Genomic DNA, 23123 nt, shown 5'->3' with positions numbered 1-23123 from the left:
CTGGAGAAGTGGTAATATGGGGGCCACCAATAGTATCCACAAGAGTTTAGCCAATAACACCTCGTCTTCTGCATCAGAGTGGAAATGTTAGCCTATGATGATGGTCCACCAATGGTAGCCATAAGAATTTTAATGAATATTACCACTTCTCCAGCATGAATGCTGGAAAACTCCCCTTTATAAGAGAACATGACACTGGCCTCTGACAGTGTTCTAGCAGTAGTGGACACAGGAAGATCCTGAGAAAGCTCCCAGCAGATGGGTCAAAATGTCAATTATTTTAGAGGAAATATGACATGACCTAATAACCCAGAAGATATTAATTTCAAAATGAAATCAGTTTTATATGTCTACATAACAGTTCACACTATATGATTCTACAGATATGTGGCAGAGAGAAAAATATTCGTTCTTCTGTAATAGTAAACATACCTTGTGAAAACAGGTAAGAACCAGAGTTTCCTGTTGTCTCCAAAAACTTCCTGGAAGTTGTTATATGTCCCCAAGCTGAACCCATCTTTGTCAGCACCCGTACGAAAAACCGGAGGTCTAAAGGCCTCTGAAGACAAAAATTAGGAAAAAATGGTAACGTTATTTTTATTCTTCTTCTGTGAAGCCTCAAAAGATGGAAAATTCTAATCAAAATATTAAATAGTTTCTGTTAACTCTCATTCAGCTCATTCTTTCAGTTTTTTCACCACTAATACCATTGACATCAGTCTTAAAATTTATTGCTCCTAATAAAATTCTGATATGTTGTTGTAGTGTCAATCTTTCACCTGAGGAAAATAACTCAAGCCCTTGCATGAACTTCCATAAGAGGAAGTTCTGTTTCAAGCCAACATGAACTTCTCATATAAACATTATAATCAAAGAATAAATTGTGCGAGGTGGCAATGTATTATCAGAAATAATGGCTTAAAACCAAAATGAGCTGAAAACTATGTTTTTAAGGAAACCTTTACACCATTTCATAGTCACAGGACACCTGCACAAGCTGTATATTACAAACTTAACAATTGAAAACAACTATTTTAAATCATCTATCACTATCATAGCTTCCAAGTTGGCTGTGGTTGCATCGCAACACGGAGCACAATTCTTATCATCACATATCCTTTCCGATTTTTACTCATACTGTAAAACTGATATAGTTGAGAGGAACTATGTTTTACACATTACCCATTTCAATTGGATAACTTTTGTTCAGTGGTGTGATGTGCATTGTTATCAGTAGTAGTAGTAGTAGTAGTAGTAGTAGTCATAGGACGCAAAACAGCTGAGGTCATAAGCATCTGTGTCATAACTTGTGAATGGTCAATTACTAGAAAAGCTGAAGTTTATAATAGTCAGGGCCTAATCGACTGTGGTTGAGAGATAACTAAAAACAATCACTTCCCCTTTTAGGAGGATGCTCAAACAATTTAAAATCGAATTTCCTTCACCATATTACTATGATGAATAAAAATTAAAACACAATCTATGGTTCAAGCTGTATCTGCTAAAATATCTGACAATTCAGATGGAAAACACACATTAAAATGTAAACAGTTATAAAATTGGCAATGAGTCAGAAAATGGCACACCGTCCATGGTTAGTTGCAGTAAGCACAGTGGTGTGGGGTCTCCACCTACCAAATGACAGTGACTGAAACAACAGTGCCCAACACATAGCCGAGCTAAAAGTATCTCCTCATGAGGAGAAGGGCAAGGGGAAGTTGTCCAAGCTGATGGGAGGTGTTTGATTTCCCAGAATTTGTCTCCATATAGAGAAGAATATTGTTCATGACAGAGAGACACTATGTTCCTACATGCAGCAACACAGAGATCATCTGAAGGGACAGAATAGCTAAAAGGTCTAGGCAGTCTGCCAGCAGCCTTGGTAGCAGTATCAATAGCTTCATTCCCTGACATTCTGAGGCAACCTGTGAATCACACGAACATCACGTTGGCTCCACCATCAGCGAGTGAGCGAGTGAGTGAGTGAGTGAGTGAGTGAGAGAGAGAGAGAGAGAGAGAGAGAGAGAGAGAGAGAGAGTGGAGGCATTAGTGGATTCATTGTACTAAGGAGTGATATATGTATAGTACACAGAGGCTCTGAAAGGTACTAACAAGGGAACCTCCCCATCGCACCCCCCTCAGATTTAGTTGTAAATTGGCACAATGGATAGGCCTTGAAAAACGGAGCACAGATCAATCGAGAAAACAGGAAGAAGTTGTGTGGAACTATGAAAAAAATAAGCAAAATATACAAACTGAGTAGTCCATGCACAAGATAGGCAACATCAAGGAGAGTCTGAGCTCGGGAGCGCGGTGGTCCCGTGGTTAGCGTGAGCAGCTGCGGAACGAAAGGTCCATTGGTACAAGTCTTCCCTAGAGTGAAAAAGTTTACTTTCCTTATTTTCGCAAAGTTGTGATCTGTCCATTCATTTATTGACGTCTCTGTTCACTGTAATAAGTTTAGTGTCTGTGTTTTGCGACCGCACCGCAAAACTGTGCGATTAGTAGACGAAATGACGTGCCTCTCCAATGGGAACTGAAAAATTTGATCGCAAAGTCATAGGTCAACCGATTCCTCCACAGAAAAACACGTCTGATATATTCTATACGACACTGGTGACGGCATGTGCGTCACATGACAGGAATATGTTGTCGGCCCACCTAACTTGTTCACTTGCCGAATGGGTAAAAAGATTCTTCTACCTTGACCGATTCAGGGTTTTCCTGTCAATGTGATAATCAGTCCCAAAAAAGTGATGAAAACATAACGGACGGACAGATAATAATTGTCTGAAAATAAAAAGTTAAACTTTTCACCCCATGGAGGACTTGAACCAAGAACCTCTCATTCCGCAGCTGCTCATGCTAACCACGGGACCACAGCGCTCCCGAGCTCAGACTCTCCTTGATGTTGCCTATCTTGCGCATGGACTATTCAGTTTGTATATTTTGCTTATTTTTTCATAGTTCCACACAACTTCTGCCTGTTTTCTCGATAGATCTGTGTTCAGTTTTTCAAGGCCTATCCACTGTGCCAACATATAACTAAATCTGAGGGGGGTGCGATGGGGAGGTTCCCTCGTAAGTGAACTGGAACACACAATACACAACTAAGAAGCCTGTGTCATCGACTGTACTGGGTGGCCTAGTAGAGAGCAGAAAGCTCTGCAGCAAAAATCGAGCACTGGTGTAGAAGATGGTATCTAAAGGAGGAGGAGGAGGAGGAGGAGGAGGAGGAGGAGGAGGAGCAGGGTAATCTCCCTCATGAACATCCTTGCTACAAGTTACACATTTGGCTGCGTTTTTACAGGATATGTGAGTATGGTTATAATGCTGACATTGGTAGCAACGCATTGGGTTTAGTATGTAGGGTCCAATATTAATGACTTTATAGTCCACCTCCATCTTCAATGGGAGCTCCACATGACTGAACGTTAAGAAAAGGGTGCGAGTAGGCACAAATTCTGCATCAACCCTTTACACAACCCAATGGGCTGCAGTTATGCCATGATCAGATAGATCATGCCTGATATCTCCTTCAGTTTACCATCAGTCAGCCATGTGACAACACGTCAAGAATTCAGTGTTCAATGTGCCTCTACACAAAAGAGTATTCATGGAAGCTTGGCCTTAAACAGTTTTTGGGCTTGAAAGGCACTGCCTGTCTCTAGAAGCAAATGTTCCTTTGTGTAGGCAAGTTTAGGACTTTAGTGGGCCTGCAAATGTGTCCACACATTTCTGAATGATGAATGCGTTCACTGTAGAAAATATCACCCCTCCCTGGGCCTGGCCTTTACCAGGAGGTACGCAATAGCCCTACCTGTCAATCCTGGTGCTGGGAGTTACACATTACGCAGTCACCCTTTACGTGTCAAACACATGAAGTGACCTTCAAGCATGCACAGCGAGGAAAAAAGACAAAAAGGGAGATTTCAAATGCCGAAGTTCAGGAAGGAAAGGAGAAGGCAGAACAACAAAGAAGAGAAAGGGAAAAATGATACTTTCATAAGTTTCGTTTACCCAATTTTACACCAGACCTGCTCCCAAAGGGAGGGGATTAAGAACAGTATGAGGATGCAGCATGGAAAAGGAAGGAGTACTGTTAGGGCAGAGACCCCATATGCGCCAAGCATACTCCCAAAATAGTTATCAGTGCCTTGGAATAGATTAAAGTTGTATAGCAGTGTAAGTTACAAGACCCAAGCTTTCTCCACACTTATACACTAGTTTTGTTCACAGAACACTAAGTGGTTAAGACTTTACTACTACTACTTCAACTGTTCCCCATAGCACCATAGCAGTACACTATGCCACATAATATATGACTGAAAAAAAAAAAAAAGAAAAACTTAACTCACAGCTAGATTCAGCAATTTCATGTGAGGTCAAGGCAATGCTATTCTGGCCACTATAAGTGTGCAATGGGACATGAAAGTGAATTAAATTAGATCAAAAACAAGAATCATAATTAACTAATTAATTAAGGGCTTCTGCAACAAAGACATGACACAGTGGCACTAGCAGTTGAAGAGCATCAACAGTCTGCTAGTATTTCCCAAGTTTCTGAGTTTTGTGTGTGCAGGCAGTGCACAAGTATCATCAGATATTTTATTTGCCAATTTGTCCATTGGTTACTGGAGCTTATAGTTAGAAAGGACTGGTGTCACTAGCCAGACAACACATCACAAATCTAAGGTTTACTAAAGTCACAGCCAGTCATGGGTGCACAGGTAGCTCACTGGTAATGTGAATTTATTCCCTAGTTCTTCTAGCAAATCCATTTCATGCCCTTTATTCAGTCTTCTCCAAATCGGTGTATTTTGTGTGTGTGTGTGTGTAGGGTTCAATGTACTCTGTGTACCTGATGTTGAAATATCGGCCTGTTTGTCCTAGGCAGAACATGGAGCATTCTTGGCATTTTACTTTGTATATTCCAGAGCCTGAGTATGGCTCATGATTATGCTTTATATTACGAATTAGTTTATTTTATGCAGAAAACCCAACTTCTACTTTGTGATTTTTGAAACTCTTTGCCTATGTATGGGATGCTAGAAATACATCTGTTTTTGTCTTTTTCTTCTGTGATTCACTTTGTGTTTGCATCATTCTTCACTTTGTCGAGGATAAATACTGTGCACTGAAAGTTGTGTGTGTGATGTTAAACATGTGCAAGATTCTGCACAAATGAACCATAAGGAAACCAAAAGTACAAGTTCTTCCAAATGTTGCCACTAACTACATACAAAAAACAACTAACTAAACACTGCAGCAAAGTCAACAAAACAAAGCAGCACATCACAAACGTAACACGAAATGGCGTAGAACAAAGAAAAAACATAATTGAAAACAGAAATCATTTCCCAAAATGTATTGTGCACAATATGAATAAAAGAAAATCATGATTTTATTTTATTTCTGGTAACAGAAAAGTTGTTTATAAACAAACCCATTGTTTTCACAGTCTCAGGCTTTTGCAAAACCATTTATAATAGACAGAATCACTTTTACAATAGTTAAAATAAAAGTCTGAGCCTTTTCTTAGAACATAAATTATAAGTGGAATGGTCAAAAGTTGAAATTATAGAACTATGATTCAAATAAACAAATTGGTGTGCTGTAAGCACCGTATACTAGTAGGTTTTCCGGCTGAAAATGGTATATTCAGCATCCACAACCTGAATATATCTTCTAGCACCATCTTAACAATACCAACAAATATTCTGTAATGTGTACACAGAAGGGAAAGGCATTTTATGAGCAGCATGAAAAAATTCAAAAAATATAGATTTCATTAACTGTTGCTGACTTTTATTCACAACATACTTTTTAAAGGTATCTAGATGTGTAAGAAGGGACCTGAACTCTAAATATGAATATGACAATTATTGCAAACAATCACATTCACTACTAAGACTTCAATTTTTAGGTTATGCATTACTGGAAAAGTACCCACTTACATTGTTGAGCACAAGACACAAAGCATGTTTCTACCACCGTATGTCATCTTAAGTGCAAAAATAACTTCAGATTGTATTGTGTGCTACGTATTGTTAGGTTATATTGGCAAGCATGAGTTCAACGTAGTTAATCTGCTCCTTCAATGAACAATTTCAAAAAGAATTTCCATTTTTCTGTGACATTAGTTCTTCACATTCAAAAAGAAAAGGGAGATGCCACGTGTGCTTCTAGTTTTTCATTAAATTGCAGTGTATGTGGATATATATCATTCTATTTAAAAAGTGATAAACATGAAACAGCTGTCTCCACAGAAATATCCAGACCAACATTAAACTATTTTTTTTTTTTTTTCTGACAAACTGTGTGGTTAGGACGAGAGGTTGGTTGCAACTGAGAGTGTCTTCGCATATTATATAATTCAGCAGGATCATAGCTCTCTTCACAGCCAGGCTTCAACATTTCATGAAGCAGTGAAAAAAGTTGGAGAGTCACTCATGCTACTTATTTATTTATTTATAGTTGCATAGATGCATATATGAACAGGTTATGGGATATAGAACAAGTCAAGTATTACAAATTATTATTTCGTACATAGTACACTGAATATATAACATGAGTGATGTAAGTGACAGATAGTGTTAGCAAGTTGAAAACTACCTTGGAGGCCACAATTGAAGACCAGTTTCTTCCCCCAAGTGTTAAAACACTTATTGGAATGCTTGAAACAGAGGAAGGCCTGCTTCCAACAGAGGTAACAAGGTTCCGCAGCACTGCACTATTTTTCTATGAAATGGTTCTATCCTCCTCAAAAAAGTGGATGGAAGAAAGTTTCCAGAACATGGAATCCTACACTGGGTTACTTTAAATCAAATACAAATGTAAGATGATAGTGAAAGGACTGCTTCTCTAGTTATGAAAACTGTGGCATGTGTTCAGTTTGCAGAAAATGAAATGTGTGATGAGAATGCCTGTGTCCAACAGTTTGCACCAATGAGAAATTCAGTGGACAGACTGCTAACAACACTCTGCAAATTCAAAGATGGGTTGAAATGATTTCTCAGAATTATATGCCATTCTCAAATTTATTCAAGTTAGAGGAGTTTCTCTTTTCCCTTCCTGGCACTAATGCCGCTACTGAAAGGGTATTTCCCCCGCATAAGTAATATACGGGAGAGTGAAAAAACACAGAATTCTGTAGAAAATATTAAAGCAGTGTTGGTGAATAGAGGGAATTATGATGAAACTCATGTTGAACTTTTTCATGTGCTGTTGCCTTGAATTTTTTCATGTTCTGTTGACATACTGAAGAAAACACACAGCACTGATAAGTACAGCCGGCCTGCTCGCATGCCATCTTAGAAGGTACTAATAAAATACAAATTAATGTAATTTTTATAGCAAATTAAAGTGATCTTCTAAATTTATTATATTTAATTAAGATCTTTTCAATTTTTAAATATCAATGCTTGTTATGTGTGCCTGATTTGGGTCTAAAAGTACGGTCACCTTATTTAGGTGGGGTCCTTTTCACCCTGTGGTCTATGTTGCCTGATTTTTGAACCTTCCTCAATTTAATATAATCTAATAATTCTAAAAGCTGTGATAGTTGCCAGCAATTCTCTCTCATAATGTAATAGTTTTGTTGAGTGAATTCTTCTTTTGTTACAATTAGTGCCTTTAGGATCACATAGAGCTCTGCATCACAGACTGTACATTCATCTAAATGCCAAGGTCTCTAAAGCCTTTCTTGAAAGGCTAGTGAACAATGGAAACTGTGCCCTTTACCACAACCACGTATGCATATATGCATGCATGCACAGCTGCATCAAGTTTTGATGCTTATCTAAATCACACAAATGTTTGTTTAAATTACAATCTGATTTACAAGATTTCTTGTACTTTGTCAAATTATATACAGCATGGGCCTCACTACCATTTGTTCCAAAGCAATGTTAAAACATTCAAGTCTGCAACACCAAGTTCAGATCACAAATGGTCTTATTACCCTTCTGTTGTTTAGAATGCTTGTTTCACTAATGAGATTGGAGACTGGTGGATTCACCAGCTCTGATATGCATATCACGCACTACAGGGAACTTCTGCACGATGATTAACAGCAGTTCTCCAGCGATGGTGTTAACATTAGGTAGAAAGCTCTGATTGAAGGCCCATGTTATCACTGCTCATTACAAAAGAAGTGATGAAAGAAATCAACTGTCTTTAAATAGTATAGTTCTACAAAAGCACAAGAGGTTCAAACATAGTACAATTGTGACTGAACAAAGGCTGTGTAAAAAAGTTTCAGGGCGGACCTGTCTGTTCTCCCAGGTTATGCCACTAGGGCAATTTAATATGTTTAGAGCCCCAAAGAGCTTTTGTCACAAGAACCTTCTGGTGTGATAACCACTTGAGTTTTTCACAATAGATAAGGCCTGAGAACTTCCTCCCTACGAGCAATACAGATTGGTTACTACTAGTGTTGTAGGAATGCTCTTGCAGAATCTAAATACTTCAAGATTAAAGGAGATCACTCACTGAAAAGCAGAAGCATTGAGTTGTTGATAGGAACAAAAAAGAAAGCTTGTTAGCTTTCAAGTCTATCTTTTCACGAGCTGGAGTAAAAAACCACACACACATTGTGCCAGCTAGACTGACAGTCCTGATGCTCTCTTATAGCATGTGCACTGGTTGTTGTGGGGGTTGTGTTACGTGGGGTGGGTGGGAGGATTGCATGGGGGGGGGGGGGGTTGGGTGTAAGGATATGGCATGTTAAATGTGTTTGTAGTCTACGTTTGGGGGGGGGGGGGGAGTACTGCCTGTAGGTGTAGGCCTTTGTGAGGCCTTTAGCATACTGGGCAAGGGAGTTCTTGTCAGTGCAGGTATCTCGACCACTGATGGCTAGGCTGTATGGGAAGGATGTTTTGGTGTGGTGGGTCTAATGTGGTCGAAAGTGTGGATGGAGCCATCAGTGAGGTGGAGGTCAATGTCCAGGAATATGGTGTGTCGTGTAGAGGAGGACCAGGTGAAGCAGATGGGAGGAAAGGTGTTGAGGTTGTGAAGGAATGTGGATAGGGTGTCCTGCCCCAAGTCCAGATCATGAAGATACGATCAAAGAACCTGAACCAGACTAGGAGTTAAGAGTTTTGGGAGGCTAGGAAGGTTTCCTCCAGATGGTCGATATATATGTTGGTGTAGGAGGGTGCCATGCAGGAATCAGATTTATTTGTAGACTTTCTCTTCAAAGGAAGAATAGTTCTGAGTCAGGATATAGGTGGTATGAGGTATAAGAAATGAGCTGGTGTGTTTGGAGTTTGAAGGATGCTAGAGAGGTAGTGTTCGAGAGCAGGAAGACCCTGGACATGACAAATGTTGGTGTATAGGGAGGTGGTATCAACAGTGATCAGTAGGGATTCAGGCAGTAAATGGATGGGGATGGTGTAAAGTCAGTGGAGGTACAGTTTAGTATCTTTGATGTGGGAAATAGGTCTCGGGCAATTGGACGGATGTGGCTGTCAACAAGGATGGAAATTCTTTCAGTGGGGACACAATAGCCAGTGACAATGGGGCATCCAGGATTGCTAGATTTATGGATTTTCGGGAAAACATAGAGGGTGGGTGTGCGGAGCATTGTTGGAGTGAGGAGAGGAGACAACACTCAGGTGACAAGTTCTGTGAAGGGTCTATGAATTTCAGTAGGGACTGGAGGTTACATTGGACTTCTGATATGGGATCAGTCTAGAAGAGCTTATATGTGGAGGATTCAAGACAGTTGGTGGAGACCTTCCATCAGGTAGCCACTGCGACTCATTACAACAGGAGTGGTGCCTTTGTCTGCAGCGAGGCCAATTAGGTCTGGATGTATGGCTGTCTTTTCTCCTGCTGAAAGGCTTGTGTTCTTAGGAATGGACCTGGGGAAGGATAGCGACCCAAATTAGAGGTAAGGAATTCTTGGAAACTGACTAGAGGTTGTTAGGTGGGAGAGGGGAGGGTCACAGTTGGATGGTGGTATGGACTGGGAGCGGCAAGGTTCAATGTTGGGATTAGGTTGGCTTGGTTCGAAGAATTAGTGGCAAGGAAGTGTTTCCACTGTAGTGATTGCAAGAAGATACAGGTTATCTAAAAGTGAATAATTATAAAAAAATTAGTGCCAAAAATTTTACTGTGCATGCTGGTGGTGGCTCCATAATGGTGTGGGCTGAGTTTTCATGGAATGGACTGGGTCAGCTGGTCCAACTGCACCAATCATTGTCTGGATATGGTTACGTTCTGTTATTTGGATACCATTTGCAGCCGCTCATGGACTTCACATTCCCAAACAACAATGGAATTGTCATGGACCACAATGCACCATGTTACCGGGCCACAATTGCTCACGATTGGTTTGAAGAACATTATGAATCCTATCAAACATTTATGGGACACAATCGAGAGGTCATCTTGAGCACAAAATGCTGCACTGGCAACACTTTTGCAGTTATATATGGTTATAGAGGCAGAATGGCTCAATATTTCCGTAGGGGACATCCAATGACGTGTTAAATCCATGCCACATTGAGCTGCTGCACTATCCCAGGTAAAAGGAGGTCCGACACTATATCAGGAAGTATCCCATGACTTTTGCCACCTCCGTGTACAGACGTTTACTGAGGGACATTTTATTACTATGATTTTCACACATAATCCCAAACTTTTTAACATTAACTGTAGTTGCTTAGAACTCATTTCCTGACTAGCTTGAAAACTATTTTTGTGAAAGGGTAAATTTAGCTACCAAATTTTTGATAATGTCCCAGGCTGACAAAATATAATAGATGCCAGTTTCATACCATCGTCAATACTTCAAAGTTTCTGTTAGTATTCACTGAGCAAAGAGGCCTGCTGTATTACCATCTCCAGGAGAACTGCATTAAGAGTACAGTGTACCTCCAGAAACCATACTGATGGTGGGAAAGAAATTATTTGCTTCCTAGGGCCTATAACAAGAGACTGTTGATTATTCATTCACATGTCTTCCCTAAATAGGTGATACATGTTATGCTACAGTAACTATTTGGATTGGTGCAATCTTTTTCAGTTTTAGGGCAGAGGCTCATAATTGCTTCCACTCAGGTATCAGGGTACTGCTCCCAAATTCTGATAAAAATCACAAAGAGCTGAAGGCACTATTTAACTGGCACAACATATCAGAATGCACTTTGTCTATCTCTGGTGCTGCATTACAAAGCTGTCTGAACACTACCTATACAGTGAAAATGGCTGTGCCCTGCGGGATTCAACCATGACCTTCTACTAAGCCTTATCTGTATTGGCATGCAAAATCAAGATTGTCATTGGATTTTATTTTGTGAATGAATTTCACCATTATTTAGACTGCAACTACTGGAGTAGTGATCTCAGCATGTATGTCTCTTGTGACCATTCACCTGGATAAATCATTCCTACTGCCACTAATGCCTGTCAGTGACTTCCATATAACTGTTAACCACATATGGATATTAAGAATTCATGCTTCTGTTACTTTATCTCTGTCTGATAAAGTGCTAATCATGTGCTCAATGAATTTGAAAGGTTCAAGGTTGTCAGCTGATGAATTGTGACTGAAGTTTCCCAAGGCATCCCAACTATCCCTGATAGCAGAATCGTACTTCATGCTCTTCCATGGGGCTGGCCATCTGCCATGTTTTAAGGAATACATTTGAATGCTGTCTGTCAGACATTTTATTTCACTGGAAAATCAATCAAAAAATTTGGTGGCAGCATTGTGTACCCCGTTCTGAGTGCAATACATGTGAAATTCACTTTTTTTAAAAGTTATTGGCTTTCCTAGTGTCAAACATTGAGAGTCATCTTTCTTAGCAGTTGCATACTTTAATTCATCTGCCTATCAAATAGAAGAGAAGAAATGTGCAGACTCACTGCACTTTAACATAGGTAGCATAGGACATGTAGTTTTCCCACAAACTGCTAACAACAGTATTGTCTGAGACTAATGTTGGCAACATTTTGATTTATCGAATGGGGTCTATGGAAATTGTCAGTGCTAATTTAGTGATTTTGCTCGAGGAGTTTTGTGTGAGCATTGTGGAGTCTGGATTTCTAGTGATACACACCTAAAAGGGAGGGAAAAAAAAGAAGGAATTGTCAAACGTATTTTGTTACAGCGTAGAGACCCAGCTACAGAAAAAGTGCAATGAAACATTTATTTAGACCTCCAAAAAATGAAGTAGAGTTTTTAAAATGTAGCAAGCAATGCTGTGAGAAGCAAACTGGTTTATAATGGGTGTTAAAGAAAGAACACCGAAGTGTACAAAAGTGGAAGTTTTGTTATTACATAATAAACTGAGAACAGTCAACGTCAAAATTGATCTACTGCAAAGCTGATCGTAGATGGAAAGATGGCTTAATCAGATCTGTATCATTAAAGACTTAGTAGAATTATAAAATCATAGTTGACACGATGTTGAGGAAATGACAGTTGAGAAATAATGAGTGACTGTGGTATAATAATGAGTTTTTTCTGACAGCATAGTTTTACAAATTAAGTCACTCAAAGGATTCACACATTGCCCGAAGCATGAATTATTGCCATTTCCTTTACCAAATTTTGAAAATACATTTCCAAAGGGTTTCAAATAGCCATATGAAATTAAGTCTCATGCTGTGGAAGCAACTGTTAAATATTTTTGAGACGAACCAGATTTTAAAAAAAAGCAACACTTACATGTGGCTGATTTATGACTTCCTTAGCTTTCAAATGTTACAATGTCTTCACATCCTTACAAAACTATCATCCAGTGTGAATATAAATGTGAATGTTCACTGATGTCATATGTAAGCCAAAGGTGAACTTTAGGTAGACATTCAAGGCAAAAGAAAAGCTACATTTTGGTAGCTGCAAAAAGGATGCCCTATATGATTCACAACATATGCCACACATTCTTCCGAGCAACTCAGCTAAATAATGTTTGGTACAACATCTGACATGTTACACAGTTCATTAAGCATGAAGAGCTACAAAATACACCAAATTTTTGTACCTTTTAAGGGGAAATTCATATTTATGTCTATTACAGATTAACAATAATCTACCATAGATCCCTTAAAGAAAAAACCATACCCAGTAGTTCAAAGAAATCACATGTCTCACCCATCAACAAAAAGGGTAGCAGAAGTGATCCACTAAACTACTGTCTAATATACTTGACATCTATTTGTTGTAGAATCTTAGAAAATATTCAGAGCTAAAAAACATAATGAGATATCTGTAACAGAAGGACCTCCTCTATGTCACCAGCATGGATTCAAAAGCACCATGTGAAACCCAACTCTCACTTTTCTCACATAACATACAAAAAGTCACAGATCAGAGCAGTTAGGTAGATGCATTATTTCTCAACTTCCAAAATTCGTATGAACTTCATTGGCTTGGAAAGCTGCTCAGAACTGTAGTGAGAACATAGTGACAGCCTGGCAGCCAGTCAATGCTCCTGCCAACACATCAACATCAGCAGAAGTTGCTGTCCACTTCCTTGAGGTGTCAGATGAGTGTGGGATAGTGACAGACTGTTGCATTACAACAGCCGGACACTGGTCATGGGCATCTGTTCCAGAGGTTTCCAAACGACACAGAGAATTGGCTTTTCCACAAACTCAGTGCTGGGGACCAGTATTTTATCACTGGTACAACAGGGCCATATTAGAACACACCAGTCATTGCCGAATTTACGATGCAGCCCTGACTATGATATTTGGACCGTAAACCAATGACTGTCATCTGACTGCCAGCAATCTGCTGCCACCTCCAGGGTTCAGGCAACACAGTTAGTTTCAGTCAGCTCCATGCCATGGGAGACCGCTGTCACCTGCCGCAGCTCTGCAGGCTAGGCATGCCTGTCTAGCCCTAACTACCAGCTGTCTCGTAGCTGTCCTGCCACCATGTTTCACTCTGCCAGTGTATCCGTACCGAAGTGCTCATGTCTGAGGAATGTCGTCCACTGCCTGCCAGCTGCAGATATACTGCTGTACATTAATGTATGAGTTTTACTGAAGAGTTTTGGCAACAGACTAGCTGACTCCATCGTTTGCTCCTCCACTCACCTCCAGCAGAGAGCCACTTGCTCACACCTTCCCAAGGTAGTACCCCATTACAATATCAGTGAGTCACAGTTGCAATCAATCTCTCTCTCTCTCTCTCTCTCTCTCTCTCTCTCTCTCTCTCTCTCTCTCTCTCACACACACACACACGCACGCACGCACGCAGGGCAGGCAAATAAGAGTTTCACAAAGATGCTGAAAGAACTGAACTAGCAGTCACACAAATACAGACAAATTACACAATGAAAATCTACTTAGAAAGTTTCTGGAATCAACTAAGTAACAAATTTAGAAATGTATCACAATCTCCTATGCATTGCTCTCAAAGTAATTGTGAAGGCAAGATTGCACTAAGTACAGCATGAACAGATGCATTTAAGCCACTTTTCTTCCCATACTCCATACGTGAATTGAAAGGGAAAAAGCCCTAATAACAAGTACAATTGGACGTACTCCCAACCATGCTCTTCACACTGGTTTGCAGAGTATAGATGTAGATGGCTCTACTACTGGAAAGATGTTGCCCATGTGTTCATCTAATGGCATCGCAGATTATTGAAAACATTGTTCCAACAGTACAAAATTAGTGTTTATGTTTAAATGAAGTGGGTCGAAAACAAGTACTAAATGTGTGTACTACATCGAAATGCAGTAGAGCCACAGTAAGCATTCATTGTGTTCCAGGGAGTGTAATGGAGTGGAGGGGAGAGAGATGTGTGGTAGAAGTGTGAGGGAAGGTAGATCACTGGATTGTGTTCATGCACTTCCCTCATTCATAGGTCTGCATACCGCAGGTCGAACAAGCGAGTTCCCACTATATCTATCCCACTACATCACATAAGGCATCTACAGGTTGTTTCACAAAGTCATGCAGGCCTTCCACAGTATGCCTAACGAATCACTGGCAACACAGTGTGCCAACATACCCAAAGGAGTGTTTATTTTGCACAAACTATTTTAACACTATGTGGAGTTCAGATATGAGTTACTATTACTGTAGGCAATGCATGTGCACAGAATCTACACAAATCCCTGTAAGTGTTCTAATACACTACTACAGGAGAAATTGATTCTTAGTCAGCCTGTATGGATACTGTAGTGTTCTTCTGGTAAAGACAACTTCCCACACCCTGAGCACTACTCACCTTTCAATTTACAGACAGACTAAACCTCCTCGGCATTTCCTGTCCAGTTCTCTTATGTGAGTAGACAAAATAACTTCACTGATCTTGTGTTCATCTAGTGATGAGTAACCTATGTAATGTACTTGAGAAAGGGGTTGGATTAGTAAATGTGGCACCTTATTGCTGTCTATCATCGACAGCATACTGTAAGGATGACCAAAAGGTTACTGCACTTCTTTCATCATTAATTGTGTTACTGGCAGACAGCATAAAACTTTCCCATTCATGAATTGCTGGCACTTATAAAGTAGGCTGGACCAAATGGAGCCACTTATCACACATCCACAGTGCATCTTCCAAGATGGGTATGATTAGGCCTGATGGAATGGTACTGATCGTGTACAAGTGTAGAAGAGAAATCTGCTCTTGCGCATCACTTGACTTGCATTTGAATACCTGAATTTCTGTAAAACTAGGTGACATACTTGTTTTACAGAGGGAGACAAATGTGTGTGAATTCCTAGGGGACCAAAATGCTGAGGTAATCGGTCCCTAGACTTACACACTACCTAAACTGATTTGAGCTAAGAACACCACACACACCCATGCCCAAGGGGAGGACTAACCTCCGGCAGGAGGGGCCGCACAATCCGTGACATGGCGCCTCAAACCGTGCGGCCACTCCGAGCACAGAGGGAAACAATTTAGGCCTCTGGGCCTCTTCATAATCTGGCAGAGTTGAGGCTGTGGTGATGAATTTGCTAGACCTCATGCTGTGCAAAGTATTCCAGACAGTGATAGTGGAGATAATGAAATTGACACTTTCAAACACATATGGACAGCATGTTACACTTGGAACAGGACCTTCAATGTGGCAGACAAGCGACAGCTCCAGCTGTTGAACCTTTTTACGCAACAGCTCACTCAACAACTGCAAATAAGTACTCATTTAATAAACTGAAAATAACTGTACTATATGAACACGAACTCAGTGAAATTATTTTGTCTACTCACATAAACGAACTGGACAGGAAATGTTTGGGAGGCATAGCCTGTAAAAAAAAAAAAAACAGCATTCATGGTGGGGGAGTTGCCTTCCCTGTAAGAACACTACAGCATCGAGATGACTTAGAATCAATTTCTCCTCTAGCAGTGTAGAACAGTGTGCAAATATATACATAGATTCTGTGCATATGAATTACCTGTGTTAGTGTTATTAGTAACTTATATCTGCATTTCATGTAGTGTTAACACATTTTGTGAACAATAAACACTCCCCTGGGATGTCTGCACACTGTCGCCAGTGATTCATAGGCATACTGTTGAGGAGAATGAAGAAATGTATGACGAGATAAAAGAAGTTATTCAGACACTGAAGGGAGACGAAAATTTAATAGTCATGGGGGACTGGAATTCGATAGTAGGAAAAGGACGAGAAGGAAAAGTTGTGGGTGAATATGGAATGGGGGTAAGGAATGAAAGAGGAACCTGCCTGGTACAATTTTTCACACAGCATAACTTAATCATAGCTAACAGTTTGTTTACGAAACATGAAAGAAGGTTATATGCGTGGAAGAGGCCTGGAGATACTGGAAGGTTTCAGATAGATTACACAATAGTACGACACAGATTTAGGAACCATGTTTTAAATTCTAAGACATTTCCAGGGCAGATGTGGATTCTGACCACAATCTGTTTGTTATAAGCTGTAGATTAAAACTGAAGAAACTGCAAAAAGGTGGGAATTTAAGGAGATGGGGCCTGGATAAACTGAAAGAGCCAGAGGTTGTAGAGTGTTTCAGAGAGAGCATTAGGGAACAATTGACAAATACGGGGGAAATAAATACAGTAGAAAAAGAATGGGTAGCTTTGAGAGATGAAATAGTGAAGGCAGCAGAGGATCAAGTAGGTAAAAAGATGAGGGCTAGTAGAAATACTTGGGTAACAGAAGAGATATAGAATTTAACTGATGAAAGAAGGAAATATAAAAATGCAGTAAATGAAACAGGCACGAAGGAGTATAAATGTCTCAAAACTGCCTAAGCAGGGATGGCTAGAAGACAAATGTAAGGATGCAGAGGCATATATCACTAGGTGGGCAGAGATGTGGCAGGAATTCATTTGCAGAAATCTTGAGGGAAGACCCTCACTATTCACCTTAAGGGTTTTAGCAAAATTGGAAAATCTAAATGAGGCTAGTTACATAGCACCTGAATCACACTTCTCCCAAATACAGGATACTTCCCTGGTTTCAGAAGCTGACTGTGCGAAAACTATGCAGTATACAGAAATACAGCACATATCAGTGGGTAAAACATCTTTTCAAGTGTGACATAGTTGCAGATTGAACCAATAGGAGACACATGTATCAGTACATTTAGACAAATCGCCCACTCCATATTGTCGCATTGAATTACTTAGTCCCTGCAGATATGCAACCCAATAAACAGATTTCCAAAGTGAGCTGCTGGCACATCAGCACCAGTAAAATGAGTTAAAAACTTTGAGAGGTGCTCTATCTACTGATGTGTATGTATTTTCTGTACATCTAGTAGTTTTAATGCATTCATGCAATTGTCTTCCAGAACCCTGGAGGTGCTTATGAGTAAACCTGCATGTATGTTCAGTCTTAACCATTGGACTATCTCATTCATTCAGTAGAAAAAAAAAAAGAAATCTAATTAGTCTATAAGTGTCTGGGTGTCATGAATGGCCTACAGTTTTATAAACTTTCAGCAAACTTAAGAAAAAGAGGAAGAAAAAACATAATATGAAGGTATCTCAACATCCCATTACAAAACTTGAAGTTAAATGATGAGTCAGTATAAATGTTCAGCTAAACAAAACAGAAATGAGGATCAGAATGACATAAAACTTATACAAGCTTACCGAGTGTAGATCTGTTCTTCAGAACAAGGTAGCAATGGTAGGAAAACAAAGACGCAAGACTAACTGCGAACATGACAGCCACAAAAAAAAGGAACAATATGTGAAATCTTCCAGCAGTCTTCAATTCATCCTGAAATAGAAAATCATTTCCTCATATTTGGTCAACAATTTCAAATTTTCAATTAACTATTAAAATACGTAACAGAAATGAGGCTATATCTTTTATATTAAGAAAAATAGGAATAATATAAATTATAATATGATACATACAAAGCACAAATGAATGAATGAATGAATGAATGAATGAATGAAATTTGCTCATTAAAAATAAAAATAATATTTCACCACTATTGCTGCAAAGTGTTTGTATTTTCCTTTCTGAAAATGTTTATGTCATATTCTATGCACAGTGCATGTTCCACAACTACACAAGATAATATTTACCAGAAACAAAGACAATCTATTCCAGAAACAGGAATAATTGCAATAGAAAAACAAAGCACTCACCTTCCAAAAGCTTACGAAGTAAGGCAATGACGTAAATGCGATGAAGAGGCAGTACAGAAGTGCATACCCCAGAAACAAAATAAAAAATTTGTAATTTGTAAATGCCACACAGTTGTTAACCCATGGACAATGGTGATCCATTTTTAGAACACATTCACCACATGCACTACAGTGATGTGTTCTGTCAGGTTTTATGTGCTGACATTTTCCACAGTATCTGATATCTAGGAAACAAAAAGAAAATAACAGTGAATGACAACATGTCAATGATGTGTTCTGTCAGGTTTTATGTGCTGACATTTTCCACAGTATCTGATATCTAGGAAACAAAAAGAAAATAACAGTGAATGAAAACATATCAAGTAAAGATAATCACCACTCACTCAGTGACAGTACAGGCAATGAGAAGAACACACTATCTCTAGGGCATGTACCAAATCACCAGTTCTCTCAAACACCTGAGATTTGTACCTTTACTGATTTAATTTAAAGGTGTTATTGTGTGTCTCATGTGTTCAATTCAGTGCTTGTAGCTTCACTTGTAAGGTAAATGATGATGCATTTATCCTCAGCTGTAAATAAACAGAACATATTTTTGTTTTTATCGCGTAAGTTAAATCTCAAGAATTCAACGCAGGAAATATGGCATGAATATGTATCTGAGAGAGTTAGTTGTTTTTCTTCTTTTTGTTTCAGCCATCTGTGGGCAACATTAATTCAGATCAGCTTTTTTTCTCCTGGTCTTTATCCTTGTCCACCATTCTTTCATTCAGATACTTCTGCATATGACACTATCAACCATAGAATGCTCATGAAAAATCTGTACAACACACACCATCAGCTCAAAAAAAAAAAAATTACTGGATTTAAACAAAAAAAAAGAAGAAGACTGTTTTACGTAACACAGGAGAGTAGGGAAAGTTAACGGCATCAACAAAAGGATGGTCACTCCTAGGGCAGTGTCCTGGCCTCTTTTATTTAATGTATACGCAAATAATTAGCCAACACCAGAACATATTATTCATTTCTTGTATGTCTATAATCTGGCTATTGCCTCACAAGGAAAGAACTTTGAAGAAGTACAAGCAAAACTGAAAAACTCGTTAAGCATAATGTTTGACTATTACCCAGAGAACTCCCTCAAACTAAACCCCTTGAAGAGACAAGTTAGTGCTTTCCACCTTCATTATAAACATGCAAACAGAAATTTGAATGTCACCTGAAATGGCAGCAACATGGAAGACATAGAAAAACTAACATATCTGGGTCTCCTGTTGGACATATCACTGACATATATATCATTGCGAGAAGACCTGCCAAAGCGTTGCCACCAGGATCATCATCTTGAGGAAATAGTGAACAGTAAATAGAGAGCCAGACCTACTATATTAAGAAAAACTGCCTAAGCACTTTGCTTGTCCAGTGTGGCATATGCATCAGCCATATGGTCCAGCTTTGCCCATGCCAAAATGTTAATACAAGCCTAAATGGCAAATGCAGGCTAAAAACAGAATGCATGAAACCCATTCCTCTTGGGAAGCTACAAAAAGCAGCTGGATTCTCAGATCCTAAATCCTGAAGAACTGCACATGAGGATAAAAAAATATTAATCAGACTTTCAATGAGAACCATCCCCCACATGCTTCATGTAGGCCTGATGGACGTATTTCCCACAAGAGATTCCCTAGTACTGAGCTAAATGAGCTCCCAAAGGACTACCCTGCCTCCCAAGAGATATCCAGCGACACTACATCATGCTCGAAGTTTTGCAGAACACTAAATGAGATCAGAATTTGTGTAGTGCCAGTCAAGCCAAATCTAAGTAAATCGGGCCTTAAAGATGAAGCAAACAACAAATGTAACTGTGGAGGAGTCCAGGACACGAAACATCATCTACAATGTGCTAACTGTCCCATGAGATGCATCATTAATGACCTATGGCTTGGCAAGAAAGCAACACTGGACACCAACATATATTGGGCTGAAAATCTTTAAAAGAAATTTTCCTGACACTGAAATGTTAAGAAAGTGAGCATGAAACTAGTTGAGGCAGACACAAAAATTGTTACTTGCTCTCAAGTTTCGTAAGTGGATGTTCTTTTTTTTTTGGGGGGGGGGGGGGGGGGGGGGTGTTTAAGGGCGCTCAACTACTGAGGTCATTAGCGCCCAGTCACAATTGTTAGAGCACATAGAATCTAGTAAAACTCAAGGGGGGGGGGGACACCAGAAAGTTCTTACAAAGAGGCAGATAAAATAAGTGAAAGAGTTAGATGTCTTTGGACAATCCAGTCAAAGTAATGAAACGAAGAACACGAGCAGCTGCTCGAGCATCATCCACTAAAATATCCTGTAAAGTAGATGCCAGAGACAGGACAACATGAAATTGACTAAAACGGGGACACGACAATAAAACATGGTGCACTGTTAATGCATGACCATAAGGGCACTGCGGGGCTGGGTCACCGGAGAGCAGGTAGCGGTGGCTAAACCGGCAATGCCCAATCCGCAACCTGGTCAGAAGGACCTCTTCTCGCCGAGATGGTCGGGAGGAGGTTGTCCAAGCAGTTGGGAACGGTTTGACTGCCCGGAGCTTGTTTCCTTGAAGTGAGGACCAAGTATCCCACCACAAGGACCCTAGCCCCTTACAAACAACTCCACTTACATCAGATGATGGGACACAATGGGAGGCTGGCCGAGGCAGGAGGACTGCAGCCTTGGCTGCAGCATCAGCAGCCTCATTCCCAGGCACTCCTACATGGCCGGGAACCCACAGAAAGCGGACAGGAGAGCCACCCTCAGCGAAAGAATGGAGGGACTGCTGGATCCATTGCACCAAGGGATGGACCGGATATAGAGCTCCAAGGCTCTGAAGAGCACTAAGTGAATCAGAGCAGAGTACATACGATGAATGGCGGCGATGGCGGGCATACTGAACGGCCTGATGGAGAGCAAAAAGCTCGGCCGTAAAGCTGGAACATTGGTCGAGGAGCCGGTATTTAAAGGTGACGGCCCTGACGACAAAGGCACAGCCGACACCATCGTCAGTTTTGGAGCCATCAGTGTAAATGAAGGTGTGACTGGCAAGTCACGCACGAAGTTCGACAAACCATGAGCAATACACTGCGGCCGGAGTACCCTCCTTCGGGAGCGAGCTGAGGTCGAGATAAACTTGAACCGGAGCCTGGAGCCAAGGTGGTGTCGGGCTCTCACCCCCTCTGAAGGTGGTAGGGAGGACAAAATCCAATTGTCGAAGCAGGCGACGAAAGCGGACTCCAGGGGGCAGCAGGGCAGACACATACAACCCATACTGACGGTCGAGAGAATCGGCGAAGAAGGACTGATAAGAGGGGTGGTCGGGCATTGACAACAGCCGGCAGGCATACCGACAAAGCAGTACGTCGCGCCGGTAGGTCAATGGTAATTCGGCAGCTTCAGCATAAAGACTCTCAATGGGACTAGTGTAGAAAGCTCCGGTCGCAAGACCTAACCCCCTATGGTGGATGGAGTTGAGACGGCGTAAGAGGGATGGCCGAGCAGATGAGTAGACGCGAGCAGATGCGCAAAACTATAGACCTATATCTCTGACATCGATCTGTTGTAGAATTTTAGAACATGTTTTTTGCTCGAGTATCATGTCGTTTTTGGAAACTCAGAATCTACTATGTAGGAATCAACATGGATTCCGGAAACAGCGATCGTGTGAGACCCAACTCGCTCTATTTGTTCATGAGACCCAGAAAATATTAGATACAGGCTCCCAGGTAGATGCTATTTTTCTTGACTTCCGGAAGGCGTTCGATACAGTTCCGCACTGTCGCCTGATAAGCAAAGTAAGAGCCTACGGAATGTCAGACCAGCTGTGTGGCTGGATTGAAGAGTTTTTAGCAAACAGAACACAGCATGTTGTTATCAACGGAGAGACGTCTACAGACGTTAAAGTAACCTCTGGCGTGCCACAGGGGAGTGTTATGGGACCATTGCTTTTCACAATATATATAAATGACCTAGTAGATAGTGTCGGAAGTTCCATGCGGCTTTTCGCGGATGATGCTGTAGTATACAGAGAAGTTGCAGCATTAGAAAATTGTAGCGAAATGCAGGAAGATCTGCAGCGGATAGGCACTTGGTGCAGGGAGTGGCAACTGACCCTTAACATAGACAAATGTAATGTATTGAGAATACATAGAAAGAAGGATCCTTTATTGTATGATTATATGATAGCGGAACAAACACTGGTAGCAGTTACTTCTGTAAAATATCTGGGAGTATGCGTGCGGAACGATTTGAAGTGGAATGATCATATAAAATTAATTGTTGGTAAGGCGGGTACCAGGTTGAGATTCATTGGGAGAGTCCTTAGAAAATGTAGTCCATCAACAAAGGAGGTGGCTTACAAAACACTCGTTCGACCTATACTTGAGTATTGCTCATCAGTGTGGGATCCGTACCAGATCGGGTTGACGGAAGAGATAGAGAAGATCCAAAGAAGAGCGGCGCGTTTCGTCACAGGGTTATTTGGTAACCGTGATAGCGTTACGGAGATGTTTAACA

General features: G+C 40.5%; 1 protein-coding gene across 5 annotated transcripts in view; it reads right to left on the bottom strand.

Moving 5' to 3' along the window:
* Positions 1-23123, bottom strand: part of LOC126183891 (palmitoyltransferase ZDHHC20-B-like) — a 296753-nt gene that overhangs the window by 95218 nt on the left and 178412 nt on the right. For all 5 annotated transcript variants that reach the window (XM_049926210.1, XM_049926211.1, XM_049926208.1 and 2 more), the window contains 3 exons: positions 18573-18796; positions 18066-18195; positions 433-559 (listed from right to left, as the gene is read on the bottom strand). In XM_049926210.1, coding sequence (XP_049782167.1) covers positions 433-559; positions 18066-18195; positions 18573-18796 — 481 coding nt within the window. The remainder of the gene's footprint in view (positions 1-432; positions 560-18065; positions 18196-18572; positions 18797-23123) is intronic.

This window comes from Schistocerca cancellata, chromosome 4, assembly GCF_023864275.1.
Source record: "Schistocerca cancellata isolate TAMUIC-IGC-003103 chromosome 4, iqSchCanc2.1, whole genome shotgun sequence".
Classification (NCBI taxonomy): Eukaryota; Metazoa; Arthropoda; class Insecta; order Orthoptera; family Acrididae; genus Schistocerca; species Schistocerca cancellata.
The sequence above is the reverse complement of the archived record's forward strand: the minus strand, read 5'-3'. Positions and strand labels throughout refer to the sequence as shown.